The sequence below is a fragment of the Aquarana catesbeiana genome, linkage group LG02 (assembly GCF_042186555.1).
Source record: "Aquarana catesbeiana isolate 2022-GZ linkage group LG02, ASM4218655v1, whole genome shotgun sequence".
Taxonomy (NCBI): Eukaryota; Metazoa; Chordata; class Amphibia; order Anura; family Ranidae; genus Aquarana; species Aquarana catesbeiana.
Window position 1 is genome coordinate 749,897,741 of NC_133325.1, and position 19,241 is coordinate 749,916,981.

The 19,241-nt window shown below is 42.8% G+C and overlaps 1 protein-coding gene across 4 annotated transcripts in view; it reads right to left on the minus strand.

Moving 5' to 3' along the window:
• Positions 1–19,241, minus strand: part of TIAM1 (TIAM Rac1 associated GEF 1) — a 607,717-nt gene that overhangs the window by 84,456 nt on the left and 504,020 nt on the right. For all 4 annotated transcript variants that reach the window (XM_073617108.1, XM_073617106.1, XM_073617107.1 and 1 more), the window contains one exon: positions 9,655–9,746. In XM_073617108.1, coding sequence (XP_073473209.1) covers positions 9,655–9,746 — 92 coding nt within the window. The remainder of the gene's footprint in view (positions 1–9,654; positions 9,747–19,241) is intronic.

The following is a 19,241-nucleotide window of genomic DNA, read 5'->3' on the forward strand; positions in this document are numbered from 1 at the left end:
GAGTGCCAGCAGAAAAGGTCCTGAATCAGGACGAGATTCAAATGGGATTGCTCACTGCTGGTGACATAACATCTTGGCATGCTGCAGATTTTTTATGCTCGTTAAAAAGAGCAATGAAGAAGGATTAGACATAAATACAGCGTAGGTGATGCAAACAAGGCATACACTGAATCAGCTCTATGCATACCCCGATTCTGAGCTAGAATAAAAATATGACAAAGGTATGAATAATTCCATCAACTACCCCACTGGCAAAGTCGGGAGGGAATATAAAATCCCTTTTAATCCAAGAGTGCCAGCATGTCCTGTAAGCCAGCAAAGAACTACAAGTCTAAAGCCTCACACACGACGAGATTATCGGACAACTGATCGTTTTTTTGTTTTTTTATGCATGCCAATTTCAGATCGAATCTGATGAGTTTACTAAAGTCACGAAAATTCCCGTACGACAGAAAAAAAATTCGGAAGTGATGTCATGTGTTGTAATGCATTTTCGAATGATAGCTGTACTGATTAAAACAAAAATCTTACGTTCTGGCATCGGACGAAAACATTTTTCGTGCATGTCTGATAGAATAGTATCGAATGAACTGTCATGATCGGCTCTCGAAAGCTCTGTACTAACGATCTGATTATCGTACGATCGATTCGAAAGCAGTATTTTCCCATCGTGTGTACGGGGCATAAGGCTGACCATACATTATACAATTTTCCTATTCGATGTCCTTTAGATTTACCGTAAACTATGTAGTGCAAGGGCCTGCCTGATTGCACACAAATTAAAAGTGTTTAGGTGTGACCTCATATTATCTGGTTTTGGTAAAGCTAAAGGAAAATTGTACAAGAGAATTGTATAATGTGTGGCCAGCCTAAGTCAGTGAGGGACCACAAATTCCATTTTCTTAGACAACTATGGGCACCAGCATGCTTTGGCTGCCTGAGAAAAGATCAAAATAAGTCCCATTCCTACTGAGAAAAGACAGATAGACCTGACAGATTGCTGGGATTTGTAGTTCCTTCCCTGCACGCCAGCGCATATTATCCAAGATGAAAGTATATGTAAATCCTTGTTTTAATAAAATAACCCATTCAGTTTAGAAAAAGAAAAGCCATGTATATATACACACAGTATAAAAAACAAAAACAAACTAAAATACCTTTTTTTTCCCTTGTAATCCCAACCTTTGCTCTCAGCTGCACAAGGCTCCGTTCACACCTAGGTGATTTGAATCAAGGGCGGAATCGGCAAAAAGCAGGACACATTTGTGATGCCATTATTTCTTAATGGCACCCCAAACGCGGTGAGGTTTTGCCACGATTGTGAAGCAGCAAAACGCACTAAAATCACGTCAATAATCGCATCGCCAAACGCTCTTGGATCTGTGCCAAGATTGGGTACATGAGCTCCTTTGGAGTGTTTTTGGAGCAAAGGGAGGCCTATTCAAATGAATGGTGCCGCTCCAAAAACGCTCCACAAAAAACAAAAAAAAAGCTTTAAAAAAGATGCGGTGCAGCAGCTATCGCTGCTCTACGCTTAAGTGTGAATGGAGCCTAAGGGGCTTGGAGAGCTGGAGACTTCTGGGGGGAGGGGTGTCAGCAGGGAGCAGATCAACAGCAGCACACGGATCATCTCAGTGCTTAGCTGTGCATAGGGTCAGCACAAGTATGGACCCTGGAGTACAGCCAGGCTGTCCTAAGTAAAGTACAAAGAAGAAAACTGACTATGCTGGAATGGATAAACGTGCTTCAGTGCTTAGTGTGGTCAGTTTGAAATAGGAAAGCAAAGGGAGCGGCAGGATCACTAGTGATTTCACACAAAAGGAAGCAAAGGGAACAGGATACTTTTGTTATACAAGTACCATACATGGTAATACAGACCTATATCAAGAATACGCAATGTTGTGGAAACACACTTTAAATGAGTCAATACACTGGAAAACTAGTTTGTGTGGAACTTTGGATGGCAGCTTTGGATCAGTTCCCTGTTCACAAGAGCTAAAGAATAACAAGATGTAGTATTTTATCTGTACTTTAAAAAGAAAAAAAAAAGTTAAATATTGTATTTTACTGTAATAATAGGCAGCAGACTACAAACTACATTTGAATAGAAAGCGCGAATATTGAATTGGGAACAATGTACCTGATAACAGTCTGACATTAACATACAATGCACCACTCAGTCCTTGAGATCTTTAACCACTTAAGGACCGATCCTCTTTTTCAGATGTGTTGTTTACAAGTTAAAAACAATTTTTTTGCTAGAAAATTACTTAGAACCCCCAAACATTACACTTTTTTTTCCTAACACCCTAGAGAATAAAATGGCGGTCGTTGCACTACTTTCTGTCACACCGTATTTGCGCAGCAGTCTTACAAGCAGACTTTTTTTGGGAAAAAAATACACTTTTTTTAATTGAAAAATAAGACAACCATAAAGTTATTTAAAGGTGAAATTCACACCGTCGATGGCCAGCCTTACAGAAAAAAAAAAAATTATATATTGCAGAAAACCAGCCTTTAACCCTTTGTTAGATCAGTGCGCACATCTAGTTTACAATAAGATCTGCCAGTATAGTACAGACAGGGTTAATCATGGCAAACACAGTTCAGCTGCCCCATCATAAACATTACATAGAAAGAGTGATTAAAAGCGGAGCTCCACCCAAAAGGGGAAGCTCTGCTTATTTGCCTCCTCTCCCCCTCCGCTACCACATTTGGCAGCTTTCGGGTGGAGCAAGTACATGGTTTTGACAGGTACCCGCACCCACTCCGGCTGACTTTGCTGCGGCGAACTCATCCGCAGCCCCCCTCCTCCTTCCCCCGCTGCCAGGTCATTTACAAAGCCAATGCGCACGCACAGTAGGGAACCGGCTGTGAAGTCACAAGGCTTCACTGCTGGTTCCCCTCACCCGAGATGGCGGCGGCAGCACCCGAGAGTAGGACTGGGGAAAAAAATCGATTTGAATCTTGAATCGAGTTGAGAGGTCAAATCGATTCAAATTTTCAGCAAATCGATTTTTTGGATTTTATTTTTTTTTTAACCAGGACCGACGCTGACACTGCGCCAGTCCTGAGGAGCTGCGGGCAGGAGTTTTTAGGTGAGGCCGCGCCTTCGGCCTAGTCCGCGAGGCTGGACGCCGCGGCCTCGCCTAAAAACTCCTGCCCGCAGCTCCTCAGGACCGGCGCGGTGTCCATCAAAAAAAAAAAAAACTCGATTTGAATCGTGAATCGAGTTTTTTTTTTTCAAAAAAAAAAAAAAAAAATCTCAGATTTCTTTTTTGGGAGAAAATCGCCCAGCTCTACCCGAGAGCCAAAGACACTGCTGGATTAGTGGACATGGAAGTGTCCTAATATTAACCACTTTAGTCCCGGAAGGTTCCACCCCCTTCCTGACCAGGGCATTTTTTGCGATACTGCACGGCGTCCTTTTATTCCCTACAAATAGAGCTTTCTTTTAGTGGTATTTAATCACCTCTACGTTTTTTATTCTTTGCGCTATAAACAAAAAAAAGCGACAATTTTGAAAAAAAATATAAAATGTTTTACTTTCTGCTATAAAATGCATCAAATGAAAATAAAAATGTAAACATGTTTTTGGTAAAATAAAAAATAAAAAAATCCCAACAAGCGTATATTGATTGGTTTGCGCAAAACTTAGTGTCTACAAAATAAGGGATATATTTATGGAATTTTATTTTTTTTTTACTAGTAATGGTGGCGATCAGCGATTTTTAGTGGTACCGCGATATTGCGGCAGACAAATCTGACAGTGAAACTTTTTGGGGACCAGTGACACCAATACATTGTTCAGTGCTAAAAAAAAAAAAATGCACTGCACTAATGAAACCGATAGGGAAGGGGTTATCAGGGGAAATCAAAGGGTTAAATGTATTCCCTGGGAGTGCTTTCTGTGTGGGGGGGATGCTTTGACTGCAGAAAGAGAGAGATCCGTATTCCTGCTTAGCAGGATCTCTCTTCTCCACTCACAGAACAGTGATCTGCCTTGTTTACATAGGCAGACCACCATTCTGCCTGTCTCTCTGGGTGCCGGAGAACACCGGCCGCTGATTGGACGCAGCGGGAGCGGGTCGCTGGGGGCATGCGCCCCAAACCCGGAAGACACGGCAACGTACAGGTACGTTGTTTGGCACAGCCGGGCTGCTCTGCCGCAGTAAATGTGCGGTGGGCGGTCCGGAAGTGGTTAACAGTCAGCGGCTACAGTATTTGTAGCCGCTGACTTAATTTTTTTCTAAAAGGATCCTGGAGATCCACTTTAAGCAGGATTTTTCAGTTAAGGAGTTTTCAGAAAATGATATGTAAAAATGTAAACAATATGTTAAAAAAAAAAATTGTTTAAAGGCGACATGTCCGCTGACACCCGCTGCTATCTGATCCTCTCCGTGAAATCCAGACGAATGGAGACACTATTTTTTATGTGTCTGGACGAACGGATGAAAACAGACAGGCGGTCCATTTTTATCAGATCTCCCCATAGAGGACAGCGGGGCTCTGACAGGTCCGTCTTTGCACAGTGAGTGGAGACGGACCTGTCTTCTGCCTGATCAGCGGAGCGATCCCCCACTGAGAAAAGCGGAGTCCGCCGGGCGGATCTCGCCCGTGTGAAAGAACCCTTATGCTATGTGAATGAGAACATGCAACAAATATAAAACTAAAGGTTAACACAATCTGGCTGCAAAAGTTGAAATACAACTTAAACCATGAGAATAAAAGCTGACTGCTATAAGCACTGCACTAGTATATAGTTTCTTCCAATCCCTGCAACTGTCACTTTTGCTGGACAGTTTAGATGTATACACAGTAAATATGGATAAAAACAAAGACAGAAGGCATTTGAAATTAAAAAAAAAAAAGGAATATACTAAATACTATCATTAAAAGGTATGTAGTAACACATAACAATGTATACACTTACTAGAACACAATATCTCTCACTATAAATCAGCCTTTTTATTTTATTTTTTTTTTACCATGGAGGAACCATTAGGCTTAATGTACACGGGACATTTAACAACCTCTCCTGAACGATTTAACCACTTCAATACCGGCCATTTTCACCCACTTCCTGCCCAGACCAATTTTCAGAATTCAGCACTGTTACATTTTGAGTGACAATAGCGCAGTCATGCAACACTGTATCTATACGAAATTTTGATAATTTTATTCCCTCACAAATAGAGCTTTCTGTTGGTGGTATTTGATCACCTCTGCGGTTTTTATTTTTTGCGCTATAAACAAAAAAAGACCGACAATTTTTAAATATTTTTTACTTTTTGCTATAATAAATATCCCATTTAAAAAAAAAAAAAAAAAAAATCAAAAACATTTTTTCCCTCAGTTTAGGCCAATATGCATTATTCTACAAATCGCAATAAGCATATATTGATTGGTTTGTGCAAAAGTTATAGCGTCTACAAAACAGGGGTTAAATTTAAGGCATTTTTATTGCAATTTTTTTTTTTTTTTTACTAGTAATGGCGGCGATCTGCGATTTTTATTGTGACCGAGATATTGGGGCGGACACATCGGACACTTTTGACACTATTTTGGGACCATTCACATTTATACAACGATCGGTGCTATAAAAAATGCACTGATTACTGTGTAAACGTGACTGGCAGGGAAGGGGTTAACACTAGGGGGTGATCGAGGGGTTAATTATGTTTCCTAGGGAGCAATTCTAACTGTAGGGGGCGGGGACTCACAAGGGGAGGAGACCGATCGTTGTTCCTCTGTACTGGGAACACACCATCGGTCTCCTCTCACCTGACAGGACGTGGATCTGTGTGTTTACACACACAAATCCACGGTCCTGCAGTGTTCACAGGCAATCGCAGGTGCCCGGCGGACATCGTGGCCGCCGGGCACGCGCATCGGGTGCCTTGTGACATGGTGGGCACGCGCACGCGTACCTCCTAGAGGCTCAGAAGTAAAAGACGTCATATGACGGCGACCCAGAGGGACAAAGGGTTCCTGCCGCCCTCATATGACTATGCGCGGTAGGGAAGTGGTTAACTTGACAGATAGTAACCGACATTTAAAAATGTCAGTTTTGGCGCGTTTGCTTTTAGAAGCGTTTTTTTTTTTTTTTTCAAAAATTACAAATGCCTGTAAACGAAACGTGGCTAAACGTGAGTTACCACATTTACAAGCTGTTACAGGCGTTTGGCATTTCACATGCCTCTGAACATCCGTCCTGAATTCATTTTTTTTGCTTTCCAAAAAATGCTTCTAAACTAAACTGCCTGGAAACGACTATAAACGACCCTGTGTTCATGTACTGATAAGATAGCAGTGGAGAGTTCAGGGGCAGCTGAAAAAAACGCCCAACTGCTCCTAAACGTCCGTTTACCAGCAGCAGTGTACATGAAGCCTAAAAAGACCTTCAGGTCTCAGGGAACCCTGCTAATAATTGCTATAGCTACAGCTCATGGTACATTGGTGTGATGCTCACTGGGAAGAATGCTCCTTACATCTGTGATCATTGGCAAGAATTCCCCCCCCCAAATCACTTATTTGTGTCGGCTACTTATCTGAGAAGCAGAAAATGCTCACAGCTCAAGGAACCCCTCAGCAACTTCTGGAGGAACCCTAAAGCCCCATACACACTATTAGATTTTCTGCAGATTTTTGTCTTCAGATTTACTAAAACCATGTAGTGTAAGGGCCTGCCTGATTGCATACAAATTGAAATTCTTAAGGTTTGACCTCATATTATATGGTTTTGAAGACAAAAAAGCTGCAGAAAAACTCATAGTATGTATGGGGCTTTAGGTGCCATTAAACCCTGGTTGAGAAAGGCTGAACTAAACCAACAGTTACATTTCAGAGATGGAAAAATGCAATATATCAGACTAATTTTAATGTTAATAAAAAGCAATCTAAAAAGGTACAACCATTAAAAGAATAAAACACACCACTATATAGTAGTACATAGTCACATTCCACTGGATTTGTTCTGTAAACCTGAAGAGCGTAGCCTATCCAAGCCACTTCTAATGAGTGTCAGGGAAATATCCCAGCATTTAGGTCCCCATGCTGGAGTATTTTTCTGATACTCATAACTGAAGAAATAGCTTGGATAAGCTACAAAATGTTTTCATCATTACAGATCAAGTTCAGTTGAATGTGGCTACTACTAAATATACCAGGACATGGATAAATGAGAACCATCACAAACCAGCATCAGACCATAAGAAAATAACATACCTGCAGCAAAATTGTATTCACCTTCTCTTCAACAGATTACTCTCAGTAAATTGGCAAGAAATGACTTACTGTGTGTAGATGTCATTTTCTACGCTCCCACAATGGACTTTACAAAGCACAAGAGAGAAGTGAGAGCCTCCGAGGATTCTCTCATCCCCAGAAGTCAGGAAGTGCAGTCATCAACTCCTTCCTGTGAACGCCGATAACCCTTCCATTCTATATAAGGTTATCTCCCACAAAATGGGACATTCATTGCATATGGAAAGTTCAGTGTTTAGCTTAAGCCTTAAGGAATAGTAATATCTGACTACAGACATGCAATAAAAAATAAAGAAAAAGAAAAGAAAAACAGTCTAATATAAAAAATAAAAAAAATAGTTTACCATCACCCTCGATTTATGTAGCCGAATCATCATTCTCTTGCAAAATGCTCTTTAGCTATGGCAGGAAAGCTAGACCTAACATATTTACCCTGTCATATTGGAACATGGCAGTGGTAATTAAATCTTCTACATTTGCTTCCTCCTTGAGCTATTAAAATATAAATCACAAGCAATTAAATGCACTCGAGGTTGCATGTCTGATTGCTGGGAAGTTATCATACAGAAGAACCAAGTGGAGTATGACTGGGAATAACAGGCAGAGGCAATTCAATTAACATCTTCATCCAATAAGAGGATATAAATCACAGTTGCTTTAGAATTCTTCGTTAAACACATAAAGCCGTCACTTCTGGCCATTTCAACTGATAGATATCTGAATATATACATACATACATTTCAGATTAGTAGTACAATCCATTAGTATTGAAGCAGTATTAAAAGAAAATGTAAACCCCACATTCCATATTCCTGATACGCTATATTACCAAAAGCATTGGGACGCCTGCCTTTACGCACACATGAACTTTAATGGCGTCTTAGTCCGTAGAGTTCAATATTGAGTTGACCCACCATTTTCAGCTATAACAGCTTCAACTCTTCTGAGAAGGCTATCCACAAGATTTAAGAGGGTGTCTATGAGAATGTTTGACCATTCTTGTGAGCTCAGGTACTAATGTTGGGCAAGAAGGCCCGGCTCGCAGTCTCCGCTCTAACTCATCCCAAAGGTGTTCTATCAGGTTGAGGTCAGCGCAACCCAGTCATGTTCCTCCACCCCAAACTCATTTTATCCATGTCTTTATGGACCTTGTCTGTGCACTGGTGCGCAGTCATGTTGGAACAGCAAGGGGCCACCCCCAAACTGTTCCCACAAAGTTTGGAACATGAAATGTCTTGGTATGCTGAAGTCTTAAGAGTTCCCTTAACTGGAACTAAGGGGCCAAGCCCAACCCCTGAAAAAACAACCCTACACCATGTCCCCCCCTTCCACCAAATGATTTGGACAAGGGCACAAAGCAAGGTCCATAAAGAGCAAGTTTGGGGTGGAGGATCTTGACTGGAATGCCAATAAAGTTTATGCGCATGTAAAGACAGGCGTCCCAATATTTTTAACAATATAGTGTACATTTCTTGACCTGGCTGAACAGGACTCATTAAGACATATTTAGACACTTCATAGACTATGGTCATTCTTTTCTAAAAAAAAAGTAGGGTCACATGTGTCAAACACAAGGCCTGCGGGCCGACTCCGGCCCACCAGGCTCTTTTATGTGGCCCTCGCACCCAGGGGGAGGGCTGGAAGTGAGATGTGAACAGCTTGTGAAAGAGCAGATTCCTGCACACAATACAAGGCAAATCCTGTCCTCTGTACGCAGCGCAACTTTGAACTCCACACTTAGTGCATTCCTGGTATTTATTGCCCCTTTAAGGTACTCCCACTGTTAGTGAAATTTGGCCACACTCATTGTTCAATGTGGTTGAATTCCTGCCCCTATTCTCTGAGAAAATAAGCCCTGCAAAAATGTATCCAGTCTTACAGATACAACTGGACATTTGAGGACAACCATAAATGCTGATGTGGCCCAAAATGAAATGGAGATTGACTTTAGGTTACACAATTGCTGTTGAAGTCACCGATATTTTTATCTTAAAAATCACAGCATGCAACGTGCTTTAGACTGTTGTTCCATTGTAGTGTGGAAGTCAGTGGCAAACCGTGTTTTTATTGCAGAACATCCTCTCTTGGGCTTACAGCTACTGGCATGAGAAGCTCTTGTCAGCCTTGCCACTGAGAGAAGAAATTGCAATTGGCATCCAGTTTTGGCAAACAAAACAAGGAAGGAACAGCAGAGGATGATCACAGCCTTCATGTTTCTCTTACAAGTTGCAATCCTCATGCTGATCATTTGTACAGAAGTGATTGTTCCGGACACCTCCTACAGCAAATCACTACAGCAATCTACACAGTCTCCCAGTGGAGGGCACGTTCCATCCACAATAACACGGTGCCACAATGTGTAAAACAAAATCACAAGAGCATGCTTACACTGTCCGTAGCATCAGCCTCGTCTGTCACCTCCAGCTGCACTTCGATCTCCTCTGGAGTGGTCTCAATAACACTCTCATCCTCACTGCAACCTGTTCATAAACAAACCATGGTTAGTTATAGGGTATTGTATGTTCATTAGCCACTGGAAGATGTATGACAATATATGCATGAGATTTATACCTAACCTGACCTATATGCAAAAGGTACACAAATAACCCTAATACAACAGAGACCACTTTGTTTCTTGTGAAGTACACGTTGCTCAAACACCATGAAGCAGATCAAGACCTCAAATGACATTTGGTATGAAACCGTCAGAAATATTCCATTCATCTTTCATTACAAAGTAGGTTTAGTTTGCCCCTTCTACAAGGTGGATTTAAAGCGGAGCTATAGAACATTTCATCTACGATACAGTCTGTCAACTACCAGTACCACAGGAGTTTGTGTTTTCTAAGCCACCGTTACATAGATATATTAGGATGAGTGACCAAAATGTATTGCTCAATCACAACAAAGAAAAAGTGAGTTCACTGATCAGTCTGCTGCATGTCAGAGGTAGTGGACCACAGGACTTGCCGAAAAAAACAACATACTGTCAGGTAAAAAAAAATCTTTCCCATTATGCATAGATACCAATTGTCCCGGATTTTCTGGGATAGTCCCAAATCTAGGTGCTTTGTCCTGAGATGCTGTGTCCCAGGCTCTGCATCCTGAAATCACAGCATTACCCTTATGCCTAGTACATGTGTTGAGAATATCGGATGAAAAAGAAAACGTATTCGGAGCGATCGTCCGATAATCTATTCGTTAGTACACAGCTTTCGAGAGCTGATCATGAAAGTTTCATGCAAAAATATCTGAAGGGACAAGCACGAAAATTTTTCTCGTAAGAAAACAAACATTTTTTTACTTGTATTTGTACAAAAACTTGTATTCGTACGCAAGAAAAAAAATGAGTAGCCAAGACCACGCATGTTCGGAAACAAAAAAATATATTACAATATAATACATTACATCACTTCCAAAGTTTTATTCTGTGTTTCAAGAATTTTTCTAAGTTTAGTAACCTATTAGTTTAAGATAGACTAGCATGCAAAAAAACCCCCCAAAAAACAGACGATCATTTGTCCTATTTTCTCATCTTGTGCACTAGGGCTTTTACTTTGGTTACTGCGCAGTAACCCAGTAAGGGTAATTGAATGGATTGAGGCTGAATAATTAGGGATGTGTCCTGAGACATACCCAGACCTTAATAGAATTTATGTTCCTAGCGGTTAAAAATGGTTTTGGAACCACATGGAAAAGCCCCGTTATTGGCATTATGTCTCTCCAGCCTTCTTGTCTGCTCTCTTACATAAAATACTTTTGTGCATATTTGGGGGAATGGGGTCCCCTATATGGGACAGTTTTGGTGTCTGGCAGTGGGAAGAGCCTTAGAAATCATATACTAAAGGACAAAAGGCTCTATCACTATGTAGACCAATTTAGAGCTGTTACGCTTTAATGTTTTGATCTCATGGTCCCCATGTTTTGCATAATATGATTCACTGGGTGGTCAGCTAGCTGGCTGCTTCTTATGCCGTGTACACACAAGCGGACTTTACGGAAGAATTTGCCCGGCAGGTTTTGACGGACTTTCTGAATGAATGGACTTGCCTACACACAATAAACCAAAGTCCGTCGAATTCGTACGTGAGGACGTACGACCGGACTAAAATAAGGAAGTTGATAGCCAGTAGCCAATAGCTGCCCTAGCGTGGCTTTTTGTCCGTCTAACTAGCATACAGACGAGCGGACTTTTCGACCGGACTCGAGTCCGTCGGATAGATTTGAAACATGTTTCAAATCTAAGTCCGTCCAACTTTTGAGAAAACAAAGTCCGCTGGAGCCTACATACGATCGAATTGTCCGACGAAATCCCGTTCGCCGGGCAAAGTCTGCCGTAAAGTCCACTCGTGTGTACGCAGCATTAGAGTTCATGATGTCTTTCACACTTTATATGTAAGATGTTTGTTCTTCCTTACTATACGAGTTTATGTGTTTCCATGGGGCCTCATGGAAGACCTAACCCGACTGCTACGGACTTCTTTAGTTTTTTCCTCCCCCTACTTATGTGCCACTTTTGTTACAAATACAGAGCATGTGAGGATTGTTCACTACTCTGCCAAGTGACATTTTCTCTTTGTTCTTTTCACAACAATAAAAAGGATTGAAACAGAATAATTGGGGATGGAACCTCCCAGAAAGTGGCGGTACTCTGGGTTGAACTGGCCAGAAAGTGGGCATGACCTGAGCCGGACCACCTGGTAGGTGGTAGGTGGGTGTGTTAAGTATGTTAACCCAATATTTTATATTCCTGATATGTGGCTGCTGTACCATGCAATTGTGGTAAAAAGTATCCTTTTCTCTTTGCATTGCTTCCATTGTGTGAAATATCTGATGAACCTGCCAGTCCCGCAGCCCCCGCACTGCTTTTTCTTTTTCAAACTGACCACACTAGGCATAAAAACATTCATCTCAGTGTGGTCAGTTTTCTGGCTGTGTGGAAGAACAGCTTGCCTGTCCTCCAATGATCAGACTTGTGCCGATGTTTCGTCACATATGGCGACCCATCACATTTGGCTACCCGCTGGACTGCGCATGCGCGACGCCGCCATATGTGTTCCAACACTGTGGCGATCTGTGCTTGCGCAGAATTTTGTCTCTACACCTGAGTCCAGGTTCAAGCCCCACCATCCAAGTGGACATAGAGTTAGATTATAATTATGCCGAGCAAAGCGAGGCCGTGCACGAAGCGTAGCGAGCCCACGAGGGGCCCTGTGGCACAGCGGTCTTATAACAGTGTTGGCACGCATATGGCGGCGTCGCGCATGCGCACTCCAGGGGGTAGCAAAATGTGATGGGTAGCCGAATGTGATGTGACACCGACACTCCTCCCCCAACCGTACAGCCATTTACTGGGAAGATCAGTGCAATGCTGTTTCTCCGCCTCTACCTCTTAATGCCCCTTACACAGCTGAGAACAAAAATTATGTAATCACTTATGATAGGAATTTTTTTTTCATACATACAGTAATATATATATATATATATATATATATATATATATACACACATACATACACATACACACATATATACATACACACACACTCAACTGTTTTGTCTTTCATTTCTATTTTAAACTGAATAGGTTGTCTTACAAGGTAAGGGATCACAAACTTGGCAAACTACTAATATTCAGGATCCCCTGCCAGTGTGCAACTGCATACTCTGTGCTCACAGCCAACATCTAACATGTATTGCTTTACTGATAACTAATCCCTGTGGTGACTTTAGCTCAATAAACTACAAAGTTGTTAAAGTGTATACTAGAACAAATTACATGAAAAAAATAAATAAAAATAAAAAACAAACATTCAGTGTTAGTTCGGTGTGCTTCTAACTTCCTATTTTACCTGACACACCGTTCTTCTGCTGCACTGAAATGCCAACAAATGTTGTCACCCTACCTGCTGGACTACAGAACCCTGCTTTTCCCCAGACCACTTTTTTCCTTCCCTCTCCATATGCATACATTGATTTTTTTTCTCAGGAAAACAATGCTGCTGCCTTGACTCCCAAGAGTCTGACCACTCCCCCTGTGTAGGGAAATGGCTCTTAAGAGGTGTAGTTCTGGGGCATGCCAATGTCAATATGAACTGACCACCCAGCATCTCCAAGAATTTTACAACCCTTGTGTAGACATCACAAGGAGCCGTTTCTCGCTACAGGATCAAGGCAAAGAAAAACATTGTTAGGACATTCTCTAGAGCAGTGGTTCTCAACCTCGGTCCTCAAGTATCCCCAACAGGCCATGTTTTGGGAATTTCTGTTAGCTGTTACCAACTCCCTTGGTTGATGGGGTAGTCCAAACAGAGCCTCATCCATGGGTCATCCAAACTTAAATCGCCAACATATGTGTTGGGATGGGTTATCTACAACAACAAATAGTGTTTGGCAATATTCAAACTAATGGGTAGATATGGCTATAAGGTGGGAGGGGGACAAAAGGCCCTGATTATACATCCCTTAGATCAATGTTAGGGAAGTATGCGTTTTGTCAATATGTTGTTCGGTAATGGGTTATTTTGTGATATTTAGATGTTTTTTGTTTGTATCAATGTTGTTGGAATTTGTGGGCATCTGTAAATAACTTAGTGATCTTAATTTGTAAAAGACTAGCTGTGGCCCCCTTTGGGATGGCAAGTTCCATAATCTTTATAATTGTTATTGGAGGGGCCCCCTTTTTCTTAGGAATGAGTTGGGGTCCTTGGGGTTGAGCCTTGGAGAGTCTGTGCTGGTGCGTGCCTGATCCTTAAGAAGCCAGGATTAGGAGTGGCTGTGTGTGGTGGGCATGGCTGACCCATGGGGGATGGAGGTGCTGCGACTCCTCCTCTTGCATGCGCAAGGGAAGGTGTGCTGGATCCGGTGGTGGTTTTGCATTGATCTGGTGGGCATGTTCCCACTTGATTGCGCTTTGTAGGCTGGGGGTCCCAACATGGAGGTCGGACCCACCAGTGTACACAGACATGCTAGTACGTATCCTGGACAGCCAGCTGTTGGCTGGCCGAGATGCGTTGAGCCTGGGCCAGGCCTTGCATGGTGGGCGCACTGTATGCACGTGGTGGCCGTGCATGCGCGGCATACATGGACACAGTATCTTTGATGACGTGGTGGCTGCACGGTAGGCGTGCATGCATGTTTCCTGGCTGGCTGAAAACTGTCCGGGATGCGTGGAGTCTGCTTCTTACAGTTGGCACACTATAGTGGCATCACGGCCGCACATGCGCAGTGCCGCTTATGGTAATGGCCGTACGCCAAACACCAATCTAATGGGATAACACACAGGTGTATCCCCATCAGGCAGCACCCAATGCAGGTATTCGCCTCTCGCTTCCCTCCTATATATAAATCTGGATGATCTGTCATGCAAAGGAGCTGCACTATCACGCTGACAGGAAGAACACTGAGTGACTCACGCCTCCTTATTTCACCAGCCGACCAACCACTCCAGGACCACCTATTACAGTTGGATTTTTTTCTTGATTTAATATACCAGGTAAAGGGGTACTATTTTTTTTTTTTTTTCTCCCCCTTTGCATATATGTGTGGATCTCAGTCCTTGGGGGGAGTATGTACGAGGGGGGCTTTGTATCAATTACCAGGAAAGACTATAGTCTAAATATATAAAAGGTAATATAGATTATACCAGCATAATAATTGGTATAATCTATAATCTGTTTTTTTTTTTCATGTTGGGGAGTAGGGGTGTAGTTGGGAACAACAAGGGCTGCCTACTTTGTAGGATTATTGGAAATGTCCTTATAACAAAAATGTCCTTTTGTCCCCCTCTACCTTATACCCATATCCACCCATTAGTTAGTCTGAATATTACCACACACTATTTGTTGTTGTAGATAACCCATCCCAACACATGTTGGCAATTTAAGTTTGGATGACCCATGGATGAGGCTCTGTTTGGACCACCCCATCAACCAAGGGAGTTGGTAACAGCTGTTTGACACTGTTTCCGCTGATGTTTATATACACTTAGCTACCTATTTTTGAGGCTTCATACTTCGATCCAGAAGGACAGTATTAAAATTGCTAATTGTTTATATGTTCTATTTTAGAGCTTGACTGTAATTTGCTTTCCTGAAGAAGCGGGCAGCGACCCATGAAACGCAACAACGTCAGAAGTCGCAGAAAGCCAATTATCACCTGATCCTAATAGGGTTGATGATTCAGTTTTATATTGTCTAGTACAAATATAACATTTACATATGGAATTATGTGTTATGTCTGTTCTGTCTTGTCTTGAATATATGTTCTAATGATTTTAATACTTTATACATTTTTGACAATTTTTTAATCATGTGGTACCGTCAAAGTCCTCAATACCAGCTGTCCAAAATACCAAGCCATTGACTCTGATTTAAAGCACCAGTGCAAGATAAAGGAAAACCTGAAAACTTGGCCTGTTTGGGGGTACTTGAATACTGAGGTTGAGAACCACTGCTCTAAAGCAGCCTTTGTCAACCAGGGTGCCCAGGCACCCTGCGGAGGCTCCAAGTTTCTTCAGGGGTGCCTTGGCAAAATGCCTAAAAATTTCCCAAACCACAAGGTGGATCAAAGATGCCTTTTAGTTACACAAAGTCACAGGTTTTCATTGTGCACCATTACAACCTTCCAGCCGCCAGCACCCTAACAACCAATGACGTCATCAGTAATTGGTTAAAACATCCTTGTTTGCCCCTCCTCTGTCCCCCTCTGCCTGCTCTGGGGTGACATTAGCTAAATGAGGGAGAGAAACAGAGGAACAAGAGACACCTCTGAATACTAGTCAGTACTAGAGTGCAAAGATGTATTTGCTTTGGAAGAATAAATCACCTCTAATGTCGGGTGCCCTACAGGTTTAGTTTTGTTTTTTTACATTGTAGAATGGGGTGCCTCGAGATTGTGTATAAATTTAAAGGGTGACTTGATTGAAAAAAGGTTGAGAAACACTGCTCTAGAGGCAGTGAAAGGTTTGGGGGTAAATTTGGATGCCTGGACATACTTTTTAACATGCTTACAGCTTTCCTGAATAAAGCAGTACAGTGGAGCAAATTTAAAGGACTAGAAATAAAAATGAACAGAAATTTGCCATCAGTTTCTGCCCTTAACCACAGCAATCCCGATCGTTCGCAAGTTACGACGACATGTAATCATATAGTCAGTATATACCTAATCCAAAAGGTTATTACTGAAAACTAGCTCAGTTGTTCAGCAATGATTGCTCTCCCGACAGCTTGGTGGTGAAATGTACACTTGTTCCAAAAAGCTTTGATTCTAGGGAACGACCTACAATTGAGAATGTAAAGAGCCCAGCGTGGACAATTACTATTTTAGGCGTCAGTCTATATTTACACCCATCTTTCCCACAATCTGATCCATTCCAAGTGCTTTCTATTGCAGCACTATTGCAACACTCAAATACCAGAAAACAACTGGGCTTTTGCAAATGTGAACATTTAGTCTTAAGTATTTTTTTCAGCAGAAACGCACTTATCACAGATGGTAATGCATACGACACTCCCTCACAGGCCCTGACTGACACTCGTACATGAACTGCCTTATTTCTTTTCTTGATTATATGTACTGTAAATATATTGTGAGAGAAGATGTATGGGATAGCAATTACTCCATGCCAATGATTTGTGAAAAGGCTGACGGAGGCTGCTGAAACCATATTGATCTTGTTTGCTTGAAGCCGAGGAGGGTTCAATTCAATTGAACATGACTTACCTTTACCAAGTGGTTATTTAAATGGAGTAAGATGTGTTTTATATAGTGAAGGTGGTCAAGCATTATTTGATTGATTTGATTGTATAGATCAGCCTCTCTCAACTAGGGTTCCTCCAATGATTGCTAGGGGTTCCTTGGGCAGTAGCAGACTGATCTCTCACCTGATGGTGCCGAAATAGTTCTGGGGCTGATATCACTCGGCAGAGCCATCGGAGTGGGTCCAGTGGAGTTTCTCCTCTCACCGCCTTACTGACAGCAATTGTCTTTTTTTAGCTGTCTGCAAAGTGCATTCTTCCCTTTAATCACCAAAGTAAAGGATATTCCTCCCACTTCCTTCAAATGTAAGAATGGCACACCCCCCACTCACCACCAGTGGAAGAGGTCCCTTCTTCTCTGACCACCAATGTAGGGTGGCCCATCTCCATCAACCATTACTGTAAGGCGCACATTTCATTTTTGCTTGTTATTTTCGTTTCAAGCGTAGGCGTTAAATACGCTGGGTCTGTCACAATCATTATTGTGTTTCAATAATTTTTATGGAGATTAATGCGAAGCACAGTTTCATAAGTATCTAGATCACATGTGTCAAACACAAGGCGCGGGGCCGAATCCAGCCCTCCAGGCCATTTCATGTGCCCTTGGCACCTCTCCTGCGGCTGTGGCAACCCCCTCATCTCAGAAATGAGCAGCAAAGAGGGCGACAGAACTCCTCTGCCAGATCCTGCGCCTCTCTGCGCAGCTGCGGAGAGGCTAATCTCTGCCAAGCCCTGCCCCCCCCCCGCCTCAACAGTCAGCAGCACAAAGGACGACAGAACTTCTCCTGCAAAACCTGTACCTTTCTGTGCAGCCACAGCACCCCCTCGTCTCCACCTCCCCTGGTCTCAGCATTCAGAAGACGCCAGCTGATGCCAGCCCTCCTCTGGTCCTCCTTCAGATCCAGGCACTGCACTTTATGCTTCCCAGTTCCATCCCCATCTTTTTTTCAGACAGCGGCACGTAAGGGGGGTGCACTGTGATGTAAGGAGGAATGGAGGACCGCTGATGACTTCTCATTTTGGGGGGTGGAGGGGGGTGGGGGGGAGTAGGGGCTCTTGACATCTGTTTGTAATTATTTTCAAAATAACCGCTGGTATCCTCCACAAGAAACTTAATTGGAGACTGCTTTGACAGAACGTCATTGCATAACCACTTTCATGTGGATGATATCAGCGGTGTGCGACCCTCCTTTTCAGACTTGCATCATCTGCTAAAAGGAGTGAGAACGGGCTCTGTGCCAATCTGCATCTGCCCTTCACAGCTTAAGTCTTAAGTTCTTACTAAAACCAGTAATGATCCAATGCAGAGACATTTATTTATGTAGCAAAGCCTTTAGCCTCTTCCAGTCTAATGAGGACCTCTAGGGCCAAAAAATAGCCGACATCCTTCAATATGTAGTGGGTTGTGAGGCATAGGTGCAAAGATGGTGAAAGTCATTGGGTACCAGACACTTCTTGGATGTAAAAGAGGTTTTATTTCTTTTGACAGTCCTTTTGTACTTTTGAGGGAAAGAGGGTTAGGGCCAGGACACCATTAAGTAGTTTTAGATTCAATTGGCAGACTCCGAGACTTCAATAAGAAGACAGCCGTGCAGGGAAAGGCCACAGCAAGGTGCCACATCTGCACTTGCAGGAATGCTGTCTCCTATGGCAACAGTCTAACAGTTCCTAACACAAATGTAACAGTTCCTTCAGCTTCACTACAACTGCTTCTTGTAGTTCTTTAACACTGAGCTCCCGATCTCTCACTAGACCCACTGATTCACTGACTCTGAATCCCTTGAGCTGCTCCAATCTTTGCGGTGGTATCTTCTCCCACAAGCATCACTGAGGCTTCCCTGCTGGGTCCCTAGCTTGGCACTCCAGATGCTTCTCAAGCTTCACCCACGCTGACTGGCTCAGTCCCTGGCTTGACACACAAGGCTACTCTGCAAGCGTCACCTCCGCTGGTTGGATCCCTGACTTGATAACCGCCTGAAGTTTCCCGATTCTCCACAGTGTCCGTTCGATGAGAATAATGTTCCGGTACTTGCTTCAGTTACTCACTGTGGTCCATGGTAAAGGTGGTTGGTCCCTTAGTGGTGATAGCTTCCCTTCTACCTCCAACCATGACAGGTTCTCCAGCCTAGCAGAATCGTCACTTTTGATCGCAAGCCGCAATCCCAACCCTGCACTGCCCTCTTACACAGCCTGGCAGCCATATGCCCCCAGGATAGG